We start from the raw sequence: 23,066 nt of genomic DNA, 5'->3' as shown, positions 1-23,066 counted from the left end.
TGCGCTGTCCGCAGGACACGGCCCACCCTCCCGTCCACGCACGCCATGCCGGGCCCTCCGACAGCGGCCGAATCTGGCCTCTCGTTTTTGTTCAGTGATAAGTCTGTCGATCCAGGTTTCTCTCGTTTTCAAAAAGAAAACTGCGTAACGTTCACGGTGCGCCTTGTGACTCGTGCAGTCGCGTGGCGAAACGATGCCCAGCCCAGCTGCGGACGGCATCTCACAGTTGCCGTGTTTCTGTGGTGGCAGCAGCTGAAATTTACTCTCAGCCAAAAATTCCAGCTGCCAGCATGCTGTACAGTCCCTGCCACACAGGGAGGCACGCGGGTCCTGGCTGGAGCACCCGCCAGGCCCGATGGCAAACGTCTGCGTGGTCGTGACCCTGGCGGGGGTCCCCATGCCCCGTGTCTCCCTCTCCTTCACTGGGGCCCCAGTGTAGGTGCCAAGAGTGTCAGCACCGGCCTCGAAGGTTAACACGCAGAGCAGCTTCTGAGGCACAGCTGCGAGCCCACCTTTCTGGGTACAGTGTGCCTCGGAGCTCAGACTTCATACTCGCACAATGTCCTGTGGGGCAGGGGTCCCCAACCCCCAGGCTGCGGACCAGTACTGGTCCCTGGCCTGTTAGGAACCGGGCCACACAGCAGGAGGTGAGCAGCGGGCAAGCTAGCGAGGCCTCATTTGTATCTGCAGCTGCTCCCCAGCACCAGCATCACCGCCTCAGCTCCACCTCAGGTCATCAGGGGTTAGATGCTCACAGGAGCACCTGGCCCTGGTGCCACAAAGGTCAGGGGCTGCTGCTGTAGGAGTTTCTGATGGGAAGCACAGACCCAGCTTCAGGCGCGAGACGCGGACTCACCTGGAGCTCGGGCCGTGCGATCAGCAAGGAGAAGCTCTTGTTCTCCTCGCTGGTGAGGAGCGCGACGGCCTCCTCTCGGTCATGCACCGCCAGCCCGTTGATCTTAAAGGGGGAGAAGGAGGCGGGGGTGACAAATGCATCACGAGGTCGGGCGAAGCCACTGCACGCCGCTCCCACTGGGAACGCAGTCGGGCAGGGCGCTCGGGCAGGAGCGCCGGTGGAATGTACTGAAGTGTCGCGAGGCATGTTTTCGGGTAAAGCAGGACAGGTGTGGGGGTGCCGCGGAAGTCGAGGGCAGAGAAGGGCACGGAGCTGCGCAGGCTGCTCCGTGCCCCCGTGGGCACTCCTGCTTCCTCAGGCAGGACGGGTCGGGTGCGACGAGCTCTCTCGCCATCACACCCCATTAACCCGCACGGGTTTCTGCTCCTCGTCCCGGAAACTCTGAGCTCACGCGGCGACGGGGTGACTGCCACTGTGGGTGATGGATCTTGGTGGCCACGGAGACACGTGGAGGCAGCGAGGGCCATGTGGGGACCCAGCACCTCCCTGCCCACAGGAGTGTGGGTGGAAATCGACAGCAACCCAAAAGGCAGGGGCCTCCGGGAGTGCAGCTCCGGGTCGCCCGCCACACGGGCCCTGAGCAGGGGGGGAGGGGGGGCCGAAGGCTGAGGACATGTGGGACAAGCAATGGGGAAAGAAGACGGCACTCGCTCCCAGGGACAAAGCCGCGGGTGCCCGCCGGGCCGGGGCAGAGCTGCGCGCACGGCATGCGCTGGCCCCCAGCGCCTGGGTTCCTGTGCGGCTGGGAGCCCAGCCGAGCGGAGTGCCTCGATTTGATTTGAAAGGACAGCAGGGCTGAGGGAGAGGGCAGGACCCCGAGAAGCCCCTCTGTGTAACGGCTAAAGGCTGTCACAGAAGGTGAAAACCTTATCGATCGATTTCATTACATTTTCCAAAAACGTTCCCGTTTTAAAGACAAGACCAAACCTGAAGCACTCGGTCCAGCACTAACCCTTCCGAGACACCTGACACAGCAGTGTTCTGGTCCCCAGGTCACATGCCTGTCCCGGGGAGGCCTGCTCCTGAGTCGTCTCTGGCCTGTGCCGGGGTGCCGGGAAGGGCTGCCGCGGGGGCCCTCCTGCCCGCTCGGGCCTCTGGCGCGCATCGCTGCCCAGAGCTGAGCTCCCCGTCGCCCCACGTCTGGCCGGCACCCGCTCGTACCCCTCGAGCTTGTTGGAACCGGCCTGCTGTTTTAGGAGAGGCACAAGGCGAGGCCAGCGGCCGGAAGCCGACCTACCTGGATGATGCGGTCTCCTTCCCGGATGCGCCCGTCCTTGGCTGCGATGCTGTGCGGGTCGATCTGGAACACACAGCGAGCATCTCAGCACCAGCAGACACCTCAGCAGGCGTGAGAACGGCTGCGCCCCACAGCCACGCCCACCCCTGCGTCCTCGCTGGGCACACAAACGGACCAGACTCAGTGGGCGGCCAGATGAGGCCTCCCGTCCCCTCGGCTGGGCACACGAAGCCACTCAGGTGGCTCCGCCGCACGGCCCACCTGGGCTTCTCTGCCTCCCGTGCTGACATCGACCCCGAGCCCAGTGCTGCGGCTCTGCCGAGCGTGATGCGGGGGACAGAAAGGCGTCTGCGTCTTTCCCCAGGGTGCTCAGTGAGCCAGAGTCAGGGCTGGCTAACTCATAAAAGGGGACAGAGAACCCCTCATCCGGTCTTGACCTCCTACCTCGCTCACGAAAATCCCGATGTCGTCCTCGTCGTCGGTGCGGTAGCACACCGTGAGGCCCAGCTTGTCCTGGCTGCTCGTCCTGCACAGAGCCACTTCCTGACAGAGAGGCGTGCCCGTGAGCCCTGCGGGCGGTGCCCACGGGAGGGCTTCCCACGCTAAAAATGCTGTGTTTAAATAAGGAGCCGCGGAAAGGACCCGCCTACAACAGCAGCGCCCATGGGGGCCAGCGCCCAGGGCGTTTCCGGGGTCCACTCAATATCGGGCTACTCTGAAACAGTTATCTTATGGATCCCCCCAAAAAATGACCCGTACTTCACTCAGCATCAGACTTCTGGGGTAGGGCATTTGAAAGGCGTGCTTTCAGGGTCCGCCACAGACGGGACGATCCCCGGCCCCGGCCACAGACGGGACGGACGATCCCTGGCCCCGGCCACAGATGGGACGATCCCCGGCCCCGGCCACAGACGGGACGATCCCCGGCCCCGGTCGGCCAGCCGTTTCACGGCGGGTGTTTCCAGCGTGTTTGGTTACGTTGTTTCACGCTGTTACCTTCACGTTCACAGTGACACAACGTGCAAACTGATCACACGCTGATCCAAGAAAGGGTGACGTGACAGGGTGCCATGGGTGCTTTCCACGGCAGCCGTGGCATTTATGCTCGAGAGTAGCTTCAGCCACTATCACCGCACATTAAACAAAAACAGTGATCCCGGGCACGAGACGCATGACCCGGGGACGCCACTGCGTCTGCTGGCGAGTCTGCGCTGCAGAATGAAGTCGGAACTTCAAAGCCTGTCGGAGCCTTGGGGACGTTGCGAGGGCCGCGACGGCGTCTTTGGGGACCGATCCCTCTCTGTGCTCTTCCTGGAGGGTGGCGGAGTGGGGAACTCAGACTGGCTGTGCTAGGCAGTTCCTTAACCCTCCCTGTGAAGGGCCGGTGCCCAGCACCACGGGCACTGCAGGCGGAACGGCAGGTACGAAGGACCAGGGACGCGCCGAAGCTCTGTGCAGGTACCGAGCGAGCTGGGATGGGGCGGGGCTGAGCGTGGGCGGGGCGCGGGATGGAGGGGAGGGCCCCGCCCCCCCCCCCCCCCACGGCGCAACGCTTGGCCTTGACTCCAAGCCAGACCTGTCGTGGTGCCACAGCACCCCCCAGTGTCAGCACCCTTTACGCAGGGCACCCCATTACCCTATTCTGTAAAACCCGTTTCCAAAACGTGGCCTTGTAATTTTGAAAACCACACTGAAATATGAACGTGTTTCCCCAGAAGTAGAAACACCATGAAAGCTGGTTTACCGCTGCTCAAGGAAAACGGGAGCGGGGCCCTGCGAACTGGGGTCCCCCAATACTTCGCGACTGAGAGGCGGGTGTGACGTGAACAGCATCTAGAGCCTTCGGTCATTTTCGGCCTCACACCTGAGGGTGGGCGTGGGCAGCGTGCACTTTGACCCCTGTCACCCATCCCGGGGCACTGCGGGGAGCTGGCGACGTCCCAGACCGTGCGTTTCAGAGCCCGCGGGCGCGGACACGGAGCTCAGCCCGAAGGGGGCTCGGCGCCTGCGCTGGGGGCTGTTAAACGCCGGCGTCTGCTTTGGCCCCGACCGCCGAGCTCCGCTGCGGCGGGGACGAGGGGCGAGCGCCTTGCCCGGTGAGAGGGACGCACCCCCGGGCGCCGCGCATCGGCGCCCGCGCTCAGTTCCGCTCACGGAAGGCGCGGCCTCGGCCGCCACTCCTACCTCCAGCTCCAGCTCCTCCCTGTCCAGGGCCTGGGCGTCGCCCCCGACGTAGCCACCGGAATCGTAGTACACGTGCGCCGAGGGGTGCCTGGGAGGGCGAGGGCGAGAGACTGTAAGGCGCCTGCGCCGCCCCCAGCCCGCGTCCCCCGGGGCCTGCAGCCCCGGGTCCGCACCACGCACGCTCGAGGCCGGGCAGGTGGGAGGGCGCAGCGGGCGGGCGTGGCGGCTCCCAGCGCCCCGCGCCCTGGCCGCAAGGGGCTCAGGGCGACTGTCTCCAGGCGCGAGACAGGCTCACCTTCGCCACCTGCCGCCTCACGGTTGCGTTCCACCTCTGGGGGGGACAAGGCTTGGGCCGCAGGTGACGGCCAGAGACATGTGCCGGCCCCTGAGAGCCGTCCCGGGGCTGTGACGGGGAACCCCAGTCGTCCCCTCGGACAGACTCTCTACACCTCTGGCCTGTGCCCACACCTGGTGCCTGTGTGTGTGCCGTGTGTACGCGTGCCGATGTGTGCGAGCAGACACACGCGCACACACACGCGCGCACACCGCCAGGAGAATGGGCCGGGGTGTCTCTGGGGCAACACGAGCCCGTCCCCAGAACCAGCCTCCCGTCTGGACACCGAGTGGACCCGGGAGCGAAGGCAGCGGGAAGCATGGCCCACGGGCCAGCGGCTCGGACAGGGCCCGAGGTGCACGGGACCGAGGCTCCAGCCCTGCCGGTCGGCTGGGACCCCGACCCCCGGCCCAGACGGCAGCACAGTGTCAACGGGCTTGGCCCTTCCCGCCTGGTACTCAGCCACGACCAGACGCGAGTGACCATCACATGGGCCAGATTTCGAGTCCCCGGACCCAGCAAGTGACTGCGCGGCCCGCGTCAAGGGCACCTGGTGCTGCGGGCGCCGCTGGACGGCCCGGCCGGCAGGCGTCATGGCGACACCCCCAATCCGACCTGCACTCCTGCTGACCTCTGACCTTGCAGCCAGAACCAGAGGTCAAACAACCCAGCACACACCTGGCACACCTGGAACACACAGCACCCAGCACACCCAGCACCCGGCACCCAGCATCCAGAGTACCCAGCACCTAGCACCCAGCACACACAGCACCCAGCATCCAGAGTACCCAGCACCTAGCACCTAGCACACACAGCACCTAGCACCCAGCGCCCAGTGCACCCGGCACTCAGCACCCAGCATCCAGAGTACCCAGAAACTAGCACCCAGCACACACAGCACCCAGCACCCGGCACCCAGTGTACTTGGCTTGCCCGGCACCCAGCACCCGCCCGCCTGGCCACTGCTCACCTCTCTGGCAGGAGGCAGGGCCCCAGCCTGGGTGCGGGCGGCGCTGCCATCTTTGCGAGTGCCATGACGTGTTCGAAGGTGACGTCAGTCTGTGTGGCCGCGTCCACCAGCTGCGGCCCCGGCGCGGGCGGGAACGGCGTGGCCCGCGGGGCCCTCCGTAGCACCTGCACCACGATGGGCTCCGTGGCTGTCCGGAACGCGTCCACCGCCTGGTCGTGCGTGGCCCGGGACAGGTCCTTGCCATTGACCTGTGGGGACATTCGGGGTAGCGTAAGTTGGGGCCAGCAGAGGCCGGACTGGGACGGGGCCGAGGGCCCCCTCGGGGCAGCGAAGGGCAGTCGGGGTCCAGGACACTCGGCCCTCGGGCTGGGCCCCGGACACGCGCCCGTGGGGAGGTGTGGCCTCGAGCTCAGAGCCTTGGCCGCAGCAGTGGGGGGCGAGCGTCCGTGTGCTTCCCGGCCTGTCGGTTTGGCTGGTTAGGACGCGGTATCGAGTCCCCTTTTAAATGACTTCCTTTGGTTTAAAAGAACAAGCCAACAAAAAACATGAAGCAAATGACCACGCGGGCCACCGGGGACGTGGCGGACGTCACGACGGCCTCGAGCGGGGAAGGACGGCAGGTTGAACCGCCGTGCCCGGCCCTCGGCCACCGCGCTCCTGCAGCCGGCGAGTGCCCAGCGCCACCGCCTGGGGCAAGGTGCTCTCCCGGCCCAGGCCCCGGCGTCGGCAGGACCAAAGAGTGCTCGCGCCACTCAATGGCTTCAGACAGAGGGCGTGGGCGCGGCCTGGTGCTCCACAGCGGGGGACACCGGGGGACGCTGTGCCCAGGGCCCTCTTGGGGGCATAAGCAGAACTAAGTCACTCCGGCTCCGCCCGGAACGGAAGCCAGAGCCGACTTCGAGACATGAAGTCACTCCCGGCACCTGCCTGTGGGACGACACCCACGCCGCCTGGCTTCGTGGGGACACCCGGCTCGTGCCGGGAGCAGGCCCGCGAGGCCGCACCAACGCCCTGAGGGGGGCAGAGCAGGGGACGGGGGCGCGGGGGCCCCCGGCGACACTGGGCACACGAAGGAGCCTGTCTCGGAGCCTCTCCGCCCGGACTTCCAGCCGTGCTCAGCAATGTGCCCCTGCACCCGGATGTCGCCCGGCAGCTGTGGGTGGCACAGAGTTAGTGCGCGCCCAGCAGGAAGGCATTCCAGCCTGTCCCGCAGCCCCCCGGTCCGCAGGAAGGGCTTAGCGGCACCTCCCGATGGGGGCCCATCTTCATCAGCTGTTTTATGGAAAAGTGAGGGTAACTGTTGCTTTCCGTGGGTAGGTTTTATAAGCCAAGGCTGGAACGCTGAGCGGGTGCTTAAATGGTGCCCTAAAACAAGACGCGAAGGACCCACCAGAGGGGCCTGAGCCAGGAGGGCCGCGGGCGGACAGCCCGGGCACCCCAGTGCTCGCTGAGCCTGTCCCACGGACGGTGTGACCAGGAGGCTGAGGCAGGAAGGGGTGAGGCCAGCCCCGGGGGCCAGGGCCCGGGTGACTGTCACCGGACACCAGAGCATCCCCACCCTGCATGTGGCCCACAGAGCACCTGCTGAGGGACCCATTTCAGTCCTGCAGGCTCAGGTGAGCCGGCCTCCTCCCTCACAGCTGGGGGCAGAGGGCGCAGTGCCCGAGAGCTTAGGCCGGTGGCCTCGCCTGTGGCTCCAGGCCATGCGGCCAGCCCCTCCAAGTCCTTGCGGCTCCGTGCCATGCGGCCGGCCCCTCCGAGTCCCTGCGGCTCCGGGCCACGCGGCCGGCCCCTCCGAGTCCCTGCGGCTCCGGGCCACGCGGCCGGCCCCTCCGAGTCCCTGCGGCTCCGGGCCACGTGGCAGGCCCCTCGAGTCCCTGCGGCTCCGGGCCACGCGGCCGGCCCCTCCGAGTCCCTGCGGCTCCGGGCCATGCGGCCGGCCCCTCCGAGTCCCTGCGGCTTTGGGCCATGCGGCCGGCCCCTCTGAGTCCCTGTGGCTTTGGGCCATGCGGCCGGCCCCTCAGAGTCCCTGCGGCTCCGGGCCACGCGGCCGGCCCCTCCGAGTCCCTGCGGCTCCGGGCCACGCGGCCGGCCCCTCTGAGTCCCCGTTCTCCCACCTGCAGGCAGGGGGACAGACGTGTTGGGGCCGTTGTGAGGTTCAGTGAGACCAGCTCCATGTGGCACTCGACACGCACAGTGAGGACTCACCAAGAGACCAGCGCTAACAGGACTGTGGCCCCGACGAGTCACATTTTCCTGGAGAAAATTACCCATAAATCGGAGAAGCAGGACGCGGCCCTGAGCGTCAGCTGCGCTCGGGCGCCAGGCGTCCTCGTTAGTGCTGCCCGTCCCCGAGTCCCCAGGGACCGTCTGCGGGTGCGACAGATAAATGTCACGGGACTTGACCCCGCCACGCAGGCTTCTTGACAAGGCGTTTTAGGGATCATTACATTCTCTTGACAGACGACGAGGCGAGGTGGGGGTTCAGCAGCCCAAACGACCTGCTGCTGCAGCCAAATTTGTTTTGAATTACCGTGTGTACATAACACTTACGACCCTGTCGTCTTGGAATCGCACCACTGAGACCTAGCGAGGTGATGACTCCCGGCGGCGCTGGCCCGCTGGGAATGACAGCCTTTACTCCGGGATTAGCATCGCGCCCACATTACCCAGCGCGCAGTGATGGCTGCAATCAGGCAGGCCGCGCGGCTGGTCAAAATGCCATCAACTCGCCCGACTGAGCAGGCGGCTTTTTAAAACGGTTTATGCAGCTCTAAAACTAAGCAAATGGAGTGTCTCGGAACAAGAAATGCTGATTGCAAACCTCGTCATTATGATAAATTAAATGCCTAAGTCATTCACCTAAGGCTCTGGCAGGTCCACCGTGACTTAGGTGCAATTATGGGAAAAACCCAATCAGTCTGACTCGAGGCCAACGTCACAGCTGCAAACGTGACCTGACACTAAGGGACCTTCAGGGTCCTTTGCTGGAAGGCCTCCCGAGACCGGGCGAAGCCGCTCCGGGCCTGCAGTGGCTCCTGGCCCCACGCGGGCCTGGGCGACACACCCTAACCCTAACCCTAACCCTAACCCTAACCCTAACCCACACCCACGCTCCTCGTGCGCGCACGCAGGTCCTCCCCACGGCCCCGGGACTGGTGCAGAGCTGGGGGCTGTCGCCTCGGGGTGATTTCCAGTGACGACCCACCCGTCTACCCTCCAGCCCCTGACTCGACCAGCAGCACCCTGTGGTGCTCAGCGAGATTGGTCCCCCTCCCTGCTGACGGGACGCCACTCAGAATTTCCTGGGGAAAAGCAAGGCCACCAGACGCCCGACCCACTGAAGGAAGGGTCGGTTAGGACGCAGTGCCCACGGCGCTCTGCTGGGTGGCCGGGCTCTCACCACGCCGGCACAGCGACCAGCCCGAGCCTCGAGGGGCCTGGTTTTCACTGCCTGCCTGGAGATGCTGAAGCCACTGTCATGGGCCTTTAGTGGCCCCCTTCAGCCGGGAGCCCAGAACCCTGCGGGTCCCTGAGACTGGGCTGCAAGCAGCTCAGAGTGGCTGTGACGCAGGTTTGGGGAAGAAGCCCCGCCCTCCGAACCAGAGCGTGTGCGCACCTTGGTTTCCAGGATCAGCCTCTCAGGTCACCGCTGCCTCTGTCACATGAGCGCAGGACCCAGGACACAGGGCTGACGGGTCTAACACTCTGCCCCTGCAGTCATGCCCCTGGTGCCGCCCACCTCTATGGGCAGTGGCTCCTTTCTGTGGGAAATCACACCTGTTTTCTGGCGAATTAAAATTTAGATTCCATTGGCGGCAACAGACGAAAATAAACTATATACTGAAAAGTAAAAAGTTTTGAGCCCTGATTTCGGGGTGGCCAACTGGGAACGACAGCCCTGATTCCACAGAAATTCCTGGAGAAGTGGTCGCCAGGTCGCCAGGTCACCACGGGATGGAGCGCAGGCCGGCAGGATGCGGGGACAGTGGAGCGGCAGGACGCTCAGAGGCGGGGAGCTGCCCCCTGCCCCGCCCCCCGCTCCACAGGGCGGGGTCTCCCCGGGGCCTCGGGATCCCCAGCGGGAAGGGAGAACGGGGTCAACCAGCGCCCCGCACTGCGTCACTTCGGGGAGCCCTGCTCTGATCTTGCGCCACAGGCACTGCAGCCCCCCGCGGCTGCACAGGGTCCGCCTGGCGGGGGCGAGGCGGGGGCAGGGCTTCAACACCTGGGCGCAGGGGGCACCTGTGGAGCCAGCAGTGGCCCCGCCCCCCAGGCTCCGCTCCCTGCAGAAGCAAGTAGGGGCCTGGGGGCTCGCGGGTGCAGAGCTGCCTGGTTCTGACTCGCAAATCAGGGTCTGCCGGCGGGAGCCCCGTTTGCCCAGGCGAGGAGCCAAATCAGCCCACAGCAGGCAGAGGGCCGGTAACAACTGGGGGCTCAGCGGCTGGCGACCTGGCGCTGGGGGACCAAGCAGAGCAGGCGGTGTCGGGTGGGGGAGCTCCGAGCAGGGGCTCCAGCAGAGACAAGAGTGGGGGGCTTTGCTGCTTCCGCCGCTTCTGCCTCCCGCCGCCCACACGCACCCTCACTAAGCGCCACCTATCCGCCCACCTGCGGAACGGAGCCCTGGGGAAGGGTTGCCAAGCCGCCCAGCCACTGCGCCGGCTGCAGGGCCCGTGAACGGCCAGCCCAGCCCGAGCCTCCCACCTGCAGAGCAAGACCGCAGCGGCGTCCAGGCCCCCGAACGAGGCGCTGCAGGGGCCCTGGGTCCCACCCTGCTGCCGCAGGGTGAGGCGATTCACAGCCCTCTCCTGCTGAATACGGTGGGTCACGGCCACCTAGTAACGCTGACCAGAGTCCCTGCCCGCTCAAGGGGGCGGGAACCAGGCCAGCAGCCCACCCAAGTGTCCTGGCAGCAGCTCCACCCCACCCCACCCCCAGAGCTCTGAGTAGCTGTCCCGTCCCTAAACAGACCAAGGAGCAGACCGCGCCTGCCCCCTGCCTGAGGACACTACCAGCGGACACACCCAGAAACCCAAACCGGGCGGACTGGTGACCTGCAGCTGCCAAAGACACTCGTAAAGTCTGGGAGAGAAGCTCAGTCAGTCACGTGCAGAACCAGCGTGGGAATGGAGGTGCACAGGAAATCGGGGCTCAGGCCACCCACGCGAAAATGCCCAGCCAGGGAGGCACAGAACATCGCGGCTCGCCGCGACACAAGCCCAGGCCCAGGCCCACAGCACGCGCCACGGCCAGGGCCGAAGGCGCGTCCTCTGGTGTCTGGGACGAGCCTAGGCGCCCAGCGCCACCACCTCGCTCATCACGGCAAGGCCCGTCGGGCAGGAACACGGCGCACAGCGTCCGAACAGAAGAGGAAGGCGTGAAGCTGCCCGGGTGCAGATGACGTGAGTTCGTATGTAGAAAACCCAAGAGACTCAACAAAAAGACTTAGATCTAATCAAAGATTTCAGTAAAAGTGCAGGACACAAAATTAACATACAGAAATCAGGGGTGCTTGTATACACTAAAATGAATTTTCAAGAAAATAAAATAGAATAAGATAAAAAAAATAAAAACACAGACGAGTCCCCATTGCTCTAAAAAGCTTTTGCATAGCAACAGCAACCATCAACAGGTGAAAATACAACCTACAAAATGGGGGAAAGGATCTGTAAACCACGCACCCGATAAGGGATTAATATCCGAAACACAGAAAGAACTCATACAACTCACAAACAAACAACACCAAATAACCCAGTCAAAGAATGGGCAAAGGACACGAATAGACATTTATCTGAAAAAGACGCAGGGAAGGCCAGCGGGCCGCACGTGGGGACGCGGCGCGGCCACCAGGGAGCGCGGAGCAGAGCCGGGAGCGCCCGTCACCGAGCACGCGCGGCGCGTGGAGACGCGGAGACGCGCAGCCCGGGCGCGCGGCTGCGGCCTGGGGGGCGGCGGGGTGCGGGGTGCTCCAGAGAAGTCGGGCCAGACCTACCACGTGACCCAGCGGCTCCGCTCCCGGGTCTTCATCCGAAGGAAAGGGGAACACGAGCTCTGCGAGGACTCCGCGCCCGCGGCAGCGACACTGACAGCAGGTGGGGGCAGCCTCGGTGTCCGGCGGTGGACGGGCGGGTGAATAAGTTGTGTGCGTGTGTGCGTGCGTGCGCGTGCGTGTGACACACACACGCAGGATATTCTCAGCCATCAAAATGAGGAAACCCGGCCATTTACAACGACGTGAATGGACCTTGACGACACCACGCCCAGTAAAATAGGTCAAAGACATGCTGTATATGTGAAATCTAAAAAAAAAAAAAAAACTCACAGAAAAGGATTTAGACTGTGGTTACGGGGGTGGAGGATGGGGGACGGGCTTGGAGGAGGGGGGCTCAATTGCAGACTTGCAGCCCTGAGATGCGTGAGCGCTGGGCTGTGTCCCACACCGGGAAGGTGCTGGTGTAAACCCCCGGAGTGCGCATCACAAGGGGGACGTTCTTTCCTTGGTACCGTCTCTTCCCCGGGGACGGCCCTTAGCCGAGCCCGGGTGGTCACTTCACAGCGCGTGTGAGCCAGACCGCGTGCCGCGACGTCACGCTTACACGGCACACGTCTGTTGTTTCTCATGAAACTGGAAAAACCTCTCCCATTCGGGAAACTCCTGTATGTTTTAACTTACTTAGAACTTACAGTCTGCTCTTGGGCTCGATAAAGGGAGGCCAACTATTCTGCACGGGGTTACTGACGCAGATGGCAAAGGACCGGGTCTCACGAGGGGCTGGTGTTCGACCCGCGGGTTTCGGCGGCGAGCACGTGGCCACGGACCGCACGCACCCAGACGAGGCCCGCGGTGAAAGCTCACGTCCGCGGGGCGCGTGGGGGTCCGACGGCCCGCAGCGCAGGGCGGCATCCGACGCTCTCGAGGCCAAAGCCCTGGCTCTGCTATTCTCGCATGGCGAGGCCCCCCACTGCACCTGAGCGCCCCTACGGGAGCCAATGGCCGGGGCACTATCCTGTTCCAGTCTTTCCTGCATCTGCCTCAAGTATCTCACATTTCAAAATCCGTTAGTTTTATTTCTAATTATAGAATATACCTGGCTTGCAGCCTCCGAAAAAAATAAAATAGGTGATGTGTCTTTAAAGAAAGAGGCTAAAAATCATATATGTACTTAGCTTTTTAAAAAAGTATTAGTTCTAAAATAAGACGCGACATCATCACGTACAGGCGGTGCGGGTTCCTACTGCAACGGCGTCTCACCGGCCCCGCCAGGAGAGGGCAGAGCCGAGTCCGAGCCAGGGCTGGGGGTCCTCAGCGGGGGCGGCCACACGTCACACACAGGCCGTTCTGCAGAGCACAGGGCGCGTGAGTGTTTGTGTGATGCCATTTCAGTGCTCGTTTTGTTAACAAAATGAAAACACAAAACAAACCTCATGCTTGTCCTGAACTGTGGGAAAAAAAACTATGTTTTTATTGTAAATTATTACCTAATTTGTTGAGGAAATTTAGGTTAGAGAAGAAAATATTTGCTTCTTCCCTGCTGGGTGAAGATTTATTTCTAAATTAGAATACAATTTCCAAAAGGAAAAAAGCCACCCCCCTACAAGCTCATGTTTCATCTGAGCCGAGTGTGAACAGTCCACTCAGAGAGCTTGCGTGTGACAGCGAATTGGATGTATCTTTATTAAATTGCAGAAACAGTCGTAGATTGCCGAGGCCCTCGCCTGCGGCCGGGGACCAAGGACACCTTTACATAAGTAGATTGTAGAAGCCCTGAGTTATCTTCACTGAAATATGAAGTCACCTAACAGCCACTGTGAGAAATTAGTGGAGGGTTCTGGAAATACTGCTTCTGGAACAAGAACCAGTAAAACTGAGCAGGAACGACAGACTTGGGAGACAGGGAAGGTGGAGGAAGCGCAGGCGAGATCCGGAGCCTTATGAGCCAGAGCAAACTTAAGTTGGTACTTCCTTCTCAAAGGTTTATAAACATGATTTGTAAATGGCAGAGAGAGGAGAATGACGGTGGCCCAGGACGTCCATCTCCTCTAAAGCCAGAAGGAAGGCGGCCGCCTCCTGCCATCAGGGCGCCGAGGGCCGCGAAATACGGCCACATCCCGAGAGCTGATCCTCGTGTTTTTGGTGGTTAAATACTGGAACTAAACATGCAGAAAAATGACATGTTTCAGCTGCACATAACGCCCAACAAACAGGAGGCCGGAGACACGTTTGCCGAACTGAACAGAAATTAAAAAATAAAGGTGTCTGTGGGAGGCCAGCACGGGACTGGCACGAAGGTGGCTTCGGTGCCGGGGACCGGTGAGGTGAGTGGGGAGCTGCCGCGGCCCCTGCAGACGGCAGCGCGGCCCCGGCCGGTCTCCGCCCCTGTGCCTGCGCGGGTCACCCCAGAGCTGACGCCCCGTGGACGGTCGCCGTCTGCTGCTCACACCGGCTCACTGTCCCAGGTGGCCCAGTGCACGGTGCCCGGCCCCGACACCTGTCACATCCTGGGACGAGAGCCACACCCCCGAGCCCTTCCACACCCCGTGGACACTTGGCTAAGCCGCCTCGGCCTCAATTTCTTGCTCTGGGTCTGGTTACATGGAAGGGCCACGGTGGGGTCACGGGTCCCACAAACGTCAAGCGGGGAATGAGAAGACACACCCCCCACTTGGGGCCACCAGAGAAACGGTCTGGATGACAAAACAGCCCCAGCACACCCGGCGAGGGAGCCGCCGACCCTCCTGGGCCCCAGCGCTGGCCTGCCCCCCTCTGCCCCCCTCTGCGTTGCCATGGCGAGCAGTCTAATTGTGAGGAAGAGGCCGCTTCTGCCCCTTGCCAGGGACCGGCGTACAGGCTCCAGTCCTGGTGACGGAGGACACGCGGCGTTTCCTAAGATGATTTATTAGACGCGAGAGAATCTGCTGGAAACTTCCCAGGAGCAAATTATCTGGGGAGGAATTAATGGGCCAAACAAAACCCTCGATGATGCAATTAGCGTATGAGGAAACACAGGTTTTCCGGGGATGGAGGTGGACGTGTGACTTCGGTCGTGTCACACCCACGGCCAGGTGACGAGTGTGACGCGGTTTTAGTGAGCGGTTTTCAGAGCGGGGAGGGAGACGCAGAGTCAGTACATGCAGCAGCTGTGTGGGGTGAGGGTCCCGGGGTTCAAGTGAGGTCACGGGCAAGGTCTGGCTGTCCCGCGGGGCGGGGCCTGCACCCGCGGCTCCTCTCGGGGATCCAGGGAGCCCGGCTGGCCAAGGTCACTGGGCCCTGGCGCGCCACGCGCCCCTTGCACTGGGCGCCACGGGGCTGGTCCCTGCGCTTTCGCCTGTGCGACGGCCAGGCCTAGCGTCCCTCCGCGTCTGGGCGCGAGGCTGTGGGGGCCCCGCCCTGCTGGCTCGGGGGGCCCCCGCCTGGCCCACCCCGTCGCGCGCTCAGGCCGCGTCACCCGAGCCAGCGCCGTGGGGGCCTCGCGGGCGGAGCCCCTCCTGCTCTGACGAGCGGCGCCGGGTACCGCACCTGGCAGGCGCCGCGACCGCGCGCAGCCTCCGGGGCGGCCGGCCGGGGCCCTCTGCGGGGCCGCGGTCACGCACAGGCCCGGCCCTGCCCCGCCCCTCGCAGCGTGGGCCCCGGGCCGCCCGCTGCCCCAGCCCCGTTAGGGCCTCCCCGTGACCGTGCTCCCCCTTAGGGTTCTCTGCCGGGAAGCGAGTGGTCACAGGGCGGGGTGGCTGAGCAGGACTTGGGGGGATCTTAGAGCCTGAGGTGAATCCGAAAAGGACAGGGGCTGAAACAAACCGGAAGCTTGTGGGCCTCGTCTATGAAAGATAAGTACACACACACACAGACACACATGTACACGTATGTGCGCGTGTCTGTGTACATGTGTACACACGTGTGTGTATATCTTCCACAGACAAGACCTCACTAACTTTCAATTTTCCACCTGCAAACTAGACATTACAGAACCGTTTACTTGATAAAAGCTCCGCCTAAGCAATGCAAGGTAAGTTTTCGATATCATCCCACAGGTGGCTGGATTGTGACCCGCACGCATCTAAGTGTTGGGGACGCGGGCTGTGGGGCTGCCGCACATCGAAGGGACCTCCGGAAAGCCTGCCGGGGAGTGGGGCAGGCCCGAGAGCCCTGCCTTTGCCGGCGTTTTTGGTTTAGCTTAGAACACGGGCTCTGGAGCCAGAGGCAGCCACGCTCACCGGAGGCCGCATGCGGCAGAGCGCTGGACCGCGGCCCGGGCTCTGTCGGCGGAGGCGGGCTGGGGCGTCTGCACTGGACATGCTCGCCGGCGACGGGGGTGCTGCAGGCCCGGGGCCCCCCTTGGAGAGCGGCGGACTCAGGGGCCCCCGCGCGCGCCCGCAGCCTGCAGGGCAGCGCCCTCAGCGAGGGGAGAGGAAGGCCGGGCGCCCGGAGTCCACGGACTCACACCCGACTTCCTTGGTGCAGCGTCTGCCGTTCTGCGTCACTGCCCACCCCGGGGTGACGTCGCCAGCGCACGCTGTGTGGGCTCCAGAGAGCACGCCACATCCCCAGACCCCACGCGGGTGGGGGCAGGTGGGCTGCCCCACTCAGCCACGGCCTCGCCCTGCGTTAGTACCGAACGCAAGGGCGGCACCTGTGAGAGCCGCGGCACCCGTTTCCAACGTGCCCTGTGCCTGCCTCGGCAGCCGGGTGACAGGAACGCGGTGAGGGCCAGTTGGTCCTCCCCCGCGACTCCGGGCCCCCTGCTTCCTGGCGCCGTGCAGCTGCCCACGGAAGCCATCAGAATCCTGGGACACCGACTCTCTTGTCATCCAAACCTGCGAGACCCAAGTGGGCCCACTCGATATGCCCCTCACGCAGAGCCTGGTTTGGCAGACAGGCCCTGAGTAGTTAGTTACTGGTCACATGTCAGGACCTGGGGTGCCACAGAGAAGGCAAAGTCCCCAGCTTCACAGAGCTGTCGCCTTCCTGGGGGACAAACAACATGCCAGTTAGTAAGTCCAAGGGCTGCGGTGAATGCTGGGAAGGCAGCAACCTGCTCACGGAGCGGTCCGTGTGGTTGGGGCTGGGGACCTGCTGTGGTCGGGAAGGTCGCTAGGGACGGGAACATTTACAGAGCCTTCAAGGACACACTGGGAAAGACGCAGGTGGAGGGGGCCGGCCGGCCCCTGGAGAGGGAGGGAGGAGGGTGGGCTCTGGGTGCTGACAGGGGCCCTGTGGGGGCGGGCGGGCGGGCAGGGTGGGGCCTTTGGCTGGGGGAGAGGTGGGTGCGGCCAGGTCAGTCCCTGCTGGCCCCGGGCGAGTGGCCCCTTTTACCCTAAGGGCACTGGGCCACGGAGGCAGGGGTGACGCGTACGCTGAGCGAATGAAAGGGAAGCGTCCCGGGCCCCTTGGTTCTCCAGCCGCAGGTTCTCAGTCCCCGTGTCCGACGACCAGTCCTCACCAGCTCCTGGCCAGCACCCCTGTTTCTCTTCTCGCCCCGACCCCGGCAAACACAGACAACACCCAAGCTGTTCGACCGACCACGTGCCGAAAGCCGCTGGTGACAGCTCGACGCCCACGCTGAAGACAGTGACCTCCGGCCAGACAGGGCTGGGCTCGTCCATGCGGGGCACAGGGCGGGAGGCAGGCTCCCCTTCCCACACCTGCTTTGCCTAAGCTAACTCACGGTGTAACGCTGCTTCTACAGCAACGCTTTCGGAGTTACCAGTTGCTTAAACAAACACTGCTGCTCGCGAGGAAACCGAACCAGGTTCAGCGCTGCCACACGGGTCAAGCTCCTGCTCCGAGTCAGCGGCATCGCCCGTCCACGCTGAACCGCACCGCGAGCCGCCGACTCTCCCAGACTCGGCGGCTCCGCGCTCAGCCGTCAGCCCTGGGCACCGCCTGCGGCCCACTGAACGTGGAAAGGGGCCCGTGTGCGGCGGGCTTCGGGCCACCCCTTAAGCTCCACTCGGACCAGCATTTGCTATAGAAACCCGGTTTTTCTGCCCTTGGGCCAGTAGATTGCCGTAGAAAGTCAGCAGGACATACATCGGTTTTCTCCCAAGTCACGGTGACTAGGGAAAGGTCATGCTTTTCAAAACCACGTCAAGCGGCATCAAAAAGCACAAATTACTCTTGCACGGTATCTTCTGTCACCCTGAGGCGTGAGAACACACGCTTCCTCAAAGTCGCCTGCAGGTTAGCGGGGACCCCGGGGGACCTCGCTTCTCCTGGCCCGCCCCTCTCCGCAGCATGGGGGACCAGAGCCCCAGCGCCTGCCGCGGGCCCCGGCACTCTCAGGCGCCAAGCAGCGCGCGGCCCCGTCGGAGTGCACGGGGCCTGCATCCGGCCCTCGGAGGCACCACCACGCTGAGGGACGCGACTCCTCAAGAGGCTGGGCCGCCGCACGGACACGGCCCTGGCCCACGCCCGGTTCCTTGGTGTCAGCGCCTTCGCCTCTGGAGTGGGGCGCATCGCCCGCCTGGGGGCCGGGGCCCGGGGGCCCTGGCGGGCGGCGCACAGGGGATGCTCAGCACGGGACACCGGGCAGCTGGGCGAGCGTCGCAGGGATGCGGCCGGCGAGCCGGCTGCGGGCAGCGGCCGTTATAGCTTCCTGTCCAGTCAGAATTGCCTCCCTGTCGCCCAGTCACATTAGCTGGGTCACGAGCCCCCCATCTGAGGGCCTAGCAGAGCACCCACACAGCAGCCTCCCTGGTCCGGGGAGGGCGCGGCTGGGGCAGGCCTGCTGCCCCGCCTGCTCGGGAGTTACGGCTCCAAGCCAACGGCCCAGATGGTGCTGTCCCCCCTCCCGCCCCCATAACCGGGGAACCAGCTTCAGCTGGATTCCAGCCGCAGCCAAGGGCCGTGCCACCGGGGACGTGCGACCCGAGACCGCCTGCCCCCGACAGGTCGGCCGCTCCGAGTCGCCATCTCTTCACCCTGACAGTGGTTCCGAGTGTCGGGATCGCCCGGGACAGGCTAAAGCTTCCCAAAGCACGAAGCAAGCGCACGTAAACGTTAAATCTCCGACAGCCCCAGTCACTGCGGAGCACGCACTGCTGTACCTCAGCCGACCGCACCCCCAGGGACGGCAGGAGGCCGGCCTTGCCTCTCCGGGGAAGGGCTGCGACCCCTCAAACCGCTGGCACAGCCTTCCTGCGCAACAGCCTCGGATGGTGTGCGCATCTGCACTGCCCCCGAGGACCAGGAGAGCGAAGGCAAGACAGGGCGCGCGGAGACGAGGCAAAGCCGCCGTCCTCACCACCACACCCACGGCAGCCCCCAGGGAGGCTGCGGGCAGCTCGCCCTCGGCCCCGGCGGGGAGCGGCTCTCTGAATGCCCCCGGGTGACAAAAGGGCCAAGTCTGAGCCGAGGCTATAAGGTCTCTCTGCGCTGCAGCCACACATACGGGAATTGTCACTTACGGAGATGTTAATTTCTCTGCTCCAATAAGGCTTCGCGTGATAAAGGCAGGGATGCAATTATTAATTCCTGCAAGTGTGTTGTGAATTCTTCTATGCTACGGTTCAGGACTCCCAAACAATAGAAGGGGGGTTTCACTTAGTTGGCACAAGGGTAACAGACCCGAAGAGAAGTTCAAGGTTCCTGAAAACGAATCGGCATGGTTTCCCACACTGCTGACGGAGTGTGTTCCAGATGCAAGTCATTTGTCAGCAATTTACTGTATGACGCTTCGGCCAGAAGTATTTCCACATAAATTCACCGAGTGAGAAACAAACAAACAGAACCCAGACGCCCTCTGGATGTGGGGCTGCGGGGCGGGGGAGCCCAGATAACGCAGACGAACAAAGCGCTGGCTAACAGACCCGTGGGCGCTGTGGCAGGGTTGGCGGGCAGGGTGGCGGGGTGGCCGACGGGGTGGCAGGGTGCCGGTGGGATCAATGCATCTACCACAACAGCTGCTACAAAATATTTTGGGCATCGACGGTTAAGAGGAAAAGAGCAGTGAGTTACCGCACCTGCGTTCGGTGCATTGCGTGTATCCGGCCCACAGTGGCGAGCGTCTGGCACACGGTGGCGATGGTTCTGCTCTGCCCACTACACTTCCGAGTGAGACCGGGCTCCCTGCTCACTGCGTGTGACGACCCAGCAGGCTTAGGGTTGTGACCTCACCTTGCAATCCACAGGGCCGGGGCCAGGCCTCCCAGGTGTCCCAGTCTGCTCCGAGGAGGACGGGAGTCGGCCAGAGTCCTGAGCACGCAGAGTCCTTCCAAAACTTACTTAAGAGTCCCGTTTTTTGTGAGACACGCCCCTCTGCACACATGGCAGGGGTCACAGGCCCCGAATGGCGGCCCCCTCCATGCCCAGTGTGGAAAGGGCACACGCACACACACACCCGCACGCGCCCCTTCGCCCGCCCAGGGCACCGTCCAGACGCAGCGGCTGCCCCTCGCCGGGCTGTCTCCGGTGCTACGAGCCCTCTGGTGGTGCGTGTGCGGAAGTGCCATCCAGGTGGAAGCTAAACAAATCTCTTAAAAATCTACGTCTGGCTTTTTAAAGAATATATTAATATACCACTTATTGTGATGAATTAAGAAACGAATCTTATTTTCACTGTAACAACCTTATTCTAATGTTCTGTTTAAAAAAACTTTTTTAACGGACAATCTTTGATGACTTTAGAAAAATCTGAAGGCATTAGAATGATTTAAGGGGAAAACCGGAACTGCCAAGTTGGGTTACAATAGATAGTATCGAATCCTTCTGGCTTAGGTTGAGACTTGAGTATTTAAAAGAAAGCAACGCAAACGTCGGATAAGTCACCTGGGTTACACTTTAAATGTCCCGTTTACTCTCCACTGGAATTCCACGCTGTTGGCACCGACACCTGCTGCGGACGACAGCCCCCGAGATCAGCCCCCTGCGCTCGGAGAGAGGCGCGGCAGCGGCCCGCGCGGAGCCTGACCCGCTCCTGGGCCGCCGGGACCGGAGTCTGCGGGCGACGCGGGGGCCCTGCGCGCAGCTCCGGGAGCTCCTGCTAAGCAGCGAGGAAACCCAGCGGGCACCGGCCGACACTCCGGAGAGCGGTCGGTCGTAAGGAGCCTGTGTCATGTCTGCTTGCCACCTGTTTTAATATTCAAACACAGGCACCCGAGGGCCACTGCGTGGGAGGGGCGGGGGGAATGGGAGAGACGGAGCGGAGAACCACGGAGAAGCCAGAACGCGCACAGCCCGCTCCCAAGTTCCGCTCCGCCAGGTGCGCGCGGCGACGCGGGCCCCGGAGGACGCACGCTTACCTGGCGCACTTCATAGAGCAGCCTGTAGTGCTCCTCCCGCTTCTGCAGGCTGCACAGGCTGCATCCCATGTTTGGGGACGCGCCGGAGGCTCGGACGCAGCACCGCGGGAACCCCTCGGTGCGCGCCCCGCGTCCCGCGCGCGCCGCGCACCGCCGGCTCCCGCGGCGCGGGCGACAGTCGGCGCCGCGCTCGCTCCCGCCCGCGCGCCCCGGGCGCCACGGCGCAGACCGCAGCTCGCGCTCCCTCCGCCGCCTGCGCGGCTGGGTCCCGCTCCTCGCCATATATACCGCTGCTCATGCATATTAATCGGCTCTCATTGACTATTCATAACGCGACGACACAGGAGCCGTAACTGCCAACGATGACAGCTGAAATCCCTCTAATTAACAAGCGAATGCTCCAGTGGCGGGGAATAATAAAAGACACTCAATTTTGCAAGCCATTTTGTGGTAGTTACAAATAAAAACGACCGCATCTTTAGCAAGGTCTCTCAGGATCATCCCAGGATCATCCCTGATGCATTTAAGCTAAGTCGAAATTCATTTTGTGATATATCGTAAAATTTCTGATGATATAAAATGTACTCAATGCTGCAGATAACGATGTCGTACAAACGAGTTTTATGGGATGGACATGTTTTGAATAATGCCCGCGTAACATTTAGTGCTTTCTGAGTTGCAGGAAGAATCCTGCACGTGTGGATACAACGCACACATCTAACCGTGAGCTACAGCCCAGTGAGGGCCGCCCAGGGCCGGCGATCCCACTGCGCCCCTGGCGCGCGCGCTGCTGGCCCCGGGCCGCCTGGGCCCCTCGCCGGCCGCGTCCCGGTCGGGAAGGCGGGGAGCGCGCACAGTGCTCGGAGCCCGGTCCTCGCGGCGCTGCGCCCCCTCCTGCCAGTGCCTGTCCCACTGAGTAAGTCCGACCTTTAATAACACTTTTTTATGGATAAACGATCACCCCACTGCCTGAAGGAAGCGCAAGGCACCTTTCAGTCAAGCGCTCGATGCAGCTCGGCGCTGGGTCATGAAGCTGCGCCGCGCCTGCCACTTCAAGACCTCACTCACGCCTGCCCCCGGGCCCCGCCTCTCCGACCCCCCACCCCCCGCCCACTGACCCAGCCCAGTCCCCCCAATGCCGAAGCCGCTCGCCCCTCCAAGGACTTCCCCTGGCACCAGACTGAAGTCAGACCCCGGAAACCAGTCCTTGCCGGGGACCTCTGCGCCCCAGGTCCGCACCCTCACCCGCGCGGCCAGCCACACTGGGCACTCATGGTCTCCGCCCACTCGCTAGGACCCCGCCCCTCGATAGCCACTGTCCCAGGCCTGAGAACGGCGCTGCCACTCACCCCGCTCTTCCCACGAGCTAGTTCCGCTCACGGTTCATCGGCTGTGTCCTCTGTGAGAACCCCAGAGTCCCCGGTCCAGCCCGGGACGGTATCGCGGTCACCCGTCTGCAGGCAGAACCAGCAGGTGCAGCCCAGCTGCCCATGCTCAGATCACAGCGCGAAGGGCCAGCGTCGCAGAGCCCATGTCCCCACCAAGGAGTCACCGCGGTTCCCCTCCAAAAGACCCCGCTTTCCAGGTTTTACTTCCTGAGGTTTTGGGCGTCACAGCAGCCGCTCTCCATCCTTTTCCTGGTGGCCACAGAAAGGGGCCCAGCCACGTGCACGGGGGCGGGGGGGGGGGGGGTGAGGGGGGGTGGGTGGAGGACGCTGAAGCTCACCCTGACACTCAGCCTCGGCCCACTCGCCTGCTCCAGAGCAGTGCTCCTCAAACTCCTGGTCCGAGGAACCGTTCCCACTCTAAAAAATCATGGCGAGCCCCACGGGGTGCAGTTTATGTGGACTACGTCTACCAAGTTACTGTGTTGGAAATAAAAAGAAATTTCATTATATTCATTAATACACCTAAAGTATGTATTACAAAACATCACACAGTCACAAATAAGTTTTATGAAAAATACTAGTTTCCAAAACTAAAAGAAATTTTTGAGAGGAAGAGTGCTGTTTACGGTTTCACAGGGATCCCTGCGGCCAGGTCCCCACACCTCTGTGGCTGCGTGTGCTGACCACTGACTGCTCAGCCCACCGCCTGCATGGGCGCGGAGCCGAAAGATTCTTTTAGAAAGATTATACATGGTCACATTGAGAAATAGTTTGGTAGTTTCTTAATAAAATTAAATATAGAG

General features: G+C 62.9%; 1 protein-coding gene across 1 annotated transcript in view; it reads right to left on the bottom strand.

The window, feature by feature from the left end:
- The window catches only part of PDZRN3 (PDZ domain containing ring finger 3), a 66,436-nt gene that overhangs the window by 2,473 nt on the left and 40,897 nt on the right, over positions 1-23,066 (bottom strand). Inside the window, exons 4-8 of the mRNA XM_036219009.1 lie at positions 5,642-5,889; positions 4,338-4,425; positions 2,598-2,696; positions 2,154-2,216; positions 857-958 (exon numbers count right to left, since the gene is read on the bottom strand). Coding sequence (XP_036074902.1) covers positions 857-958; positions 2,154-2,216; positions 2,598-2,696; positions 4,338-4,425; positions 5,642-5,889 — 600 coding nt within the window. The remainder of the gene's footprint in view (positions 1-856; positions 959-2,153; positions 2,217-2,597; positions 2,697-4,337; positions 4,426-5,641; positions 5,890-23,066) is intronic.

The sequence above is a fragment of the Rousettus aegyptiacus genome, unplaced genomic scaffold (assembly GCF_014176215.1).
Source record: "Rousettus aegyptiacus isolate mRouAeg1 unplaced genomic scaffold, mRouAeg1.p scaffold_m13_p_4, whole genome shotgun sequence".
NCBI lineage: Eukaryota > Metazoa > Chordata > Mammalia > Chiroptera > Pteropodidae > Rousettus > Rousettus aegyptiacus.
This window is presented reverse-complemented; position numbering and strand designations above follow the sequence as displayed.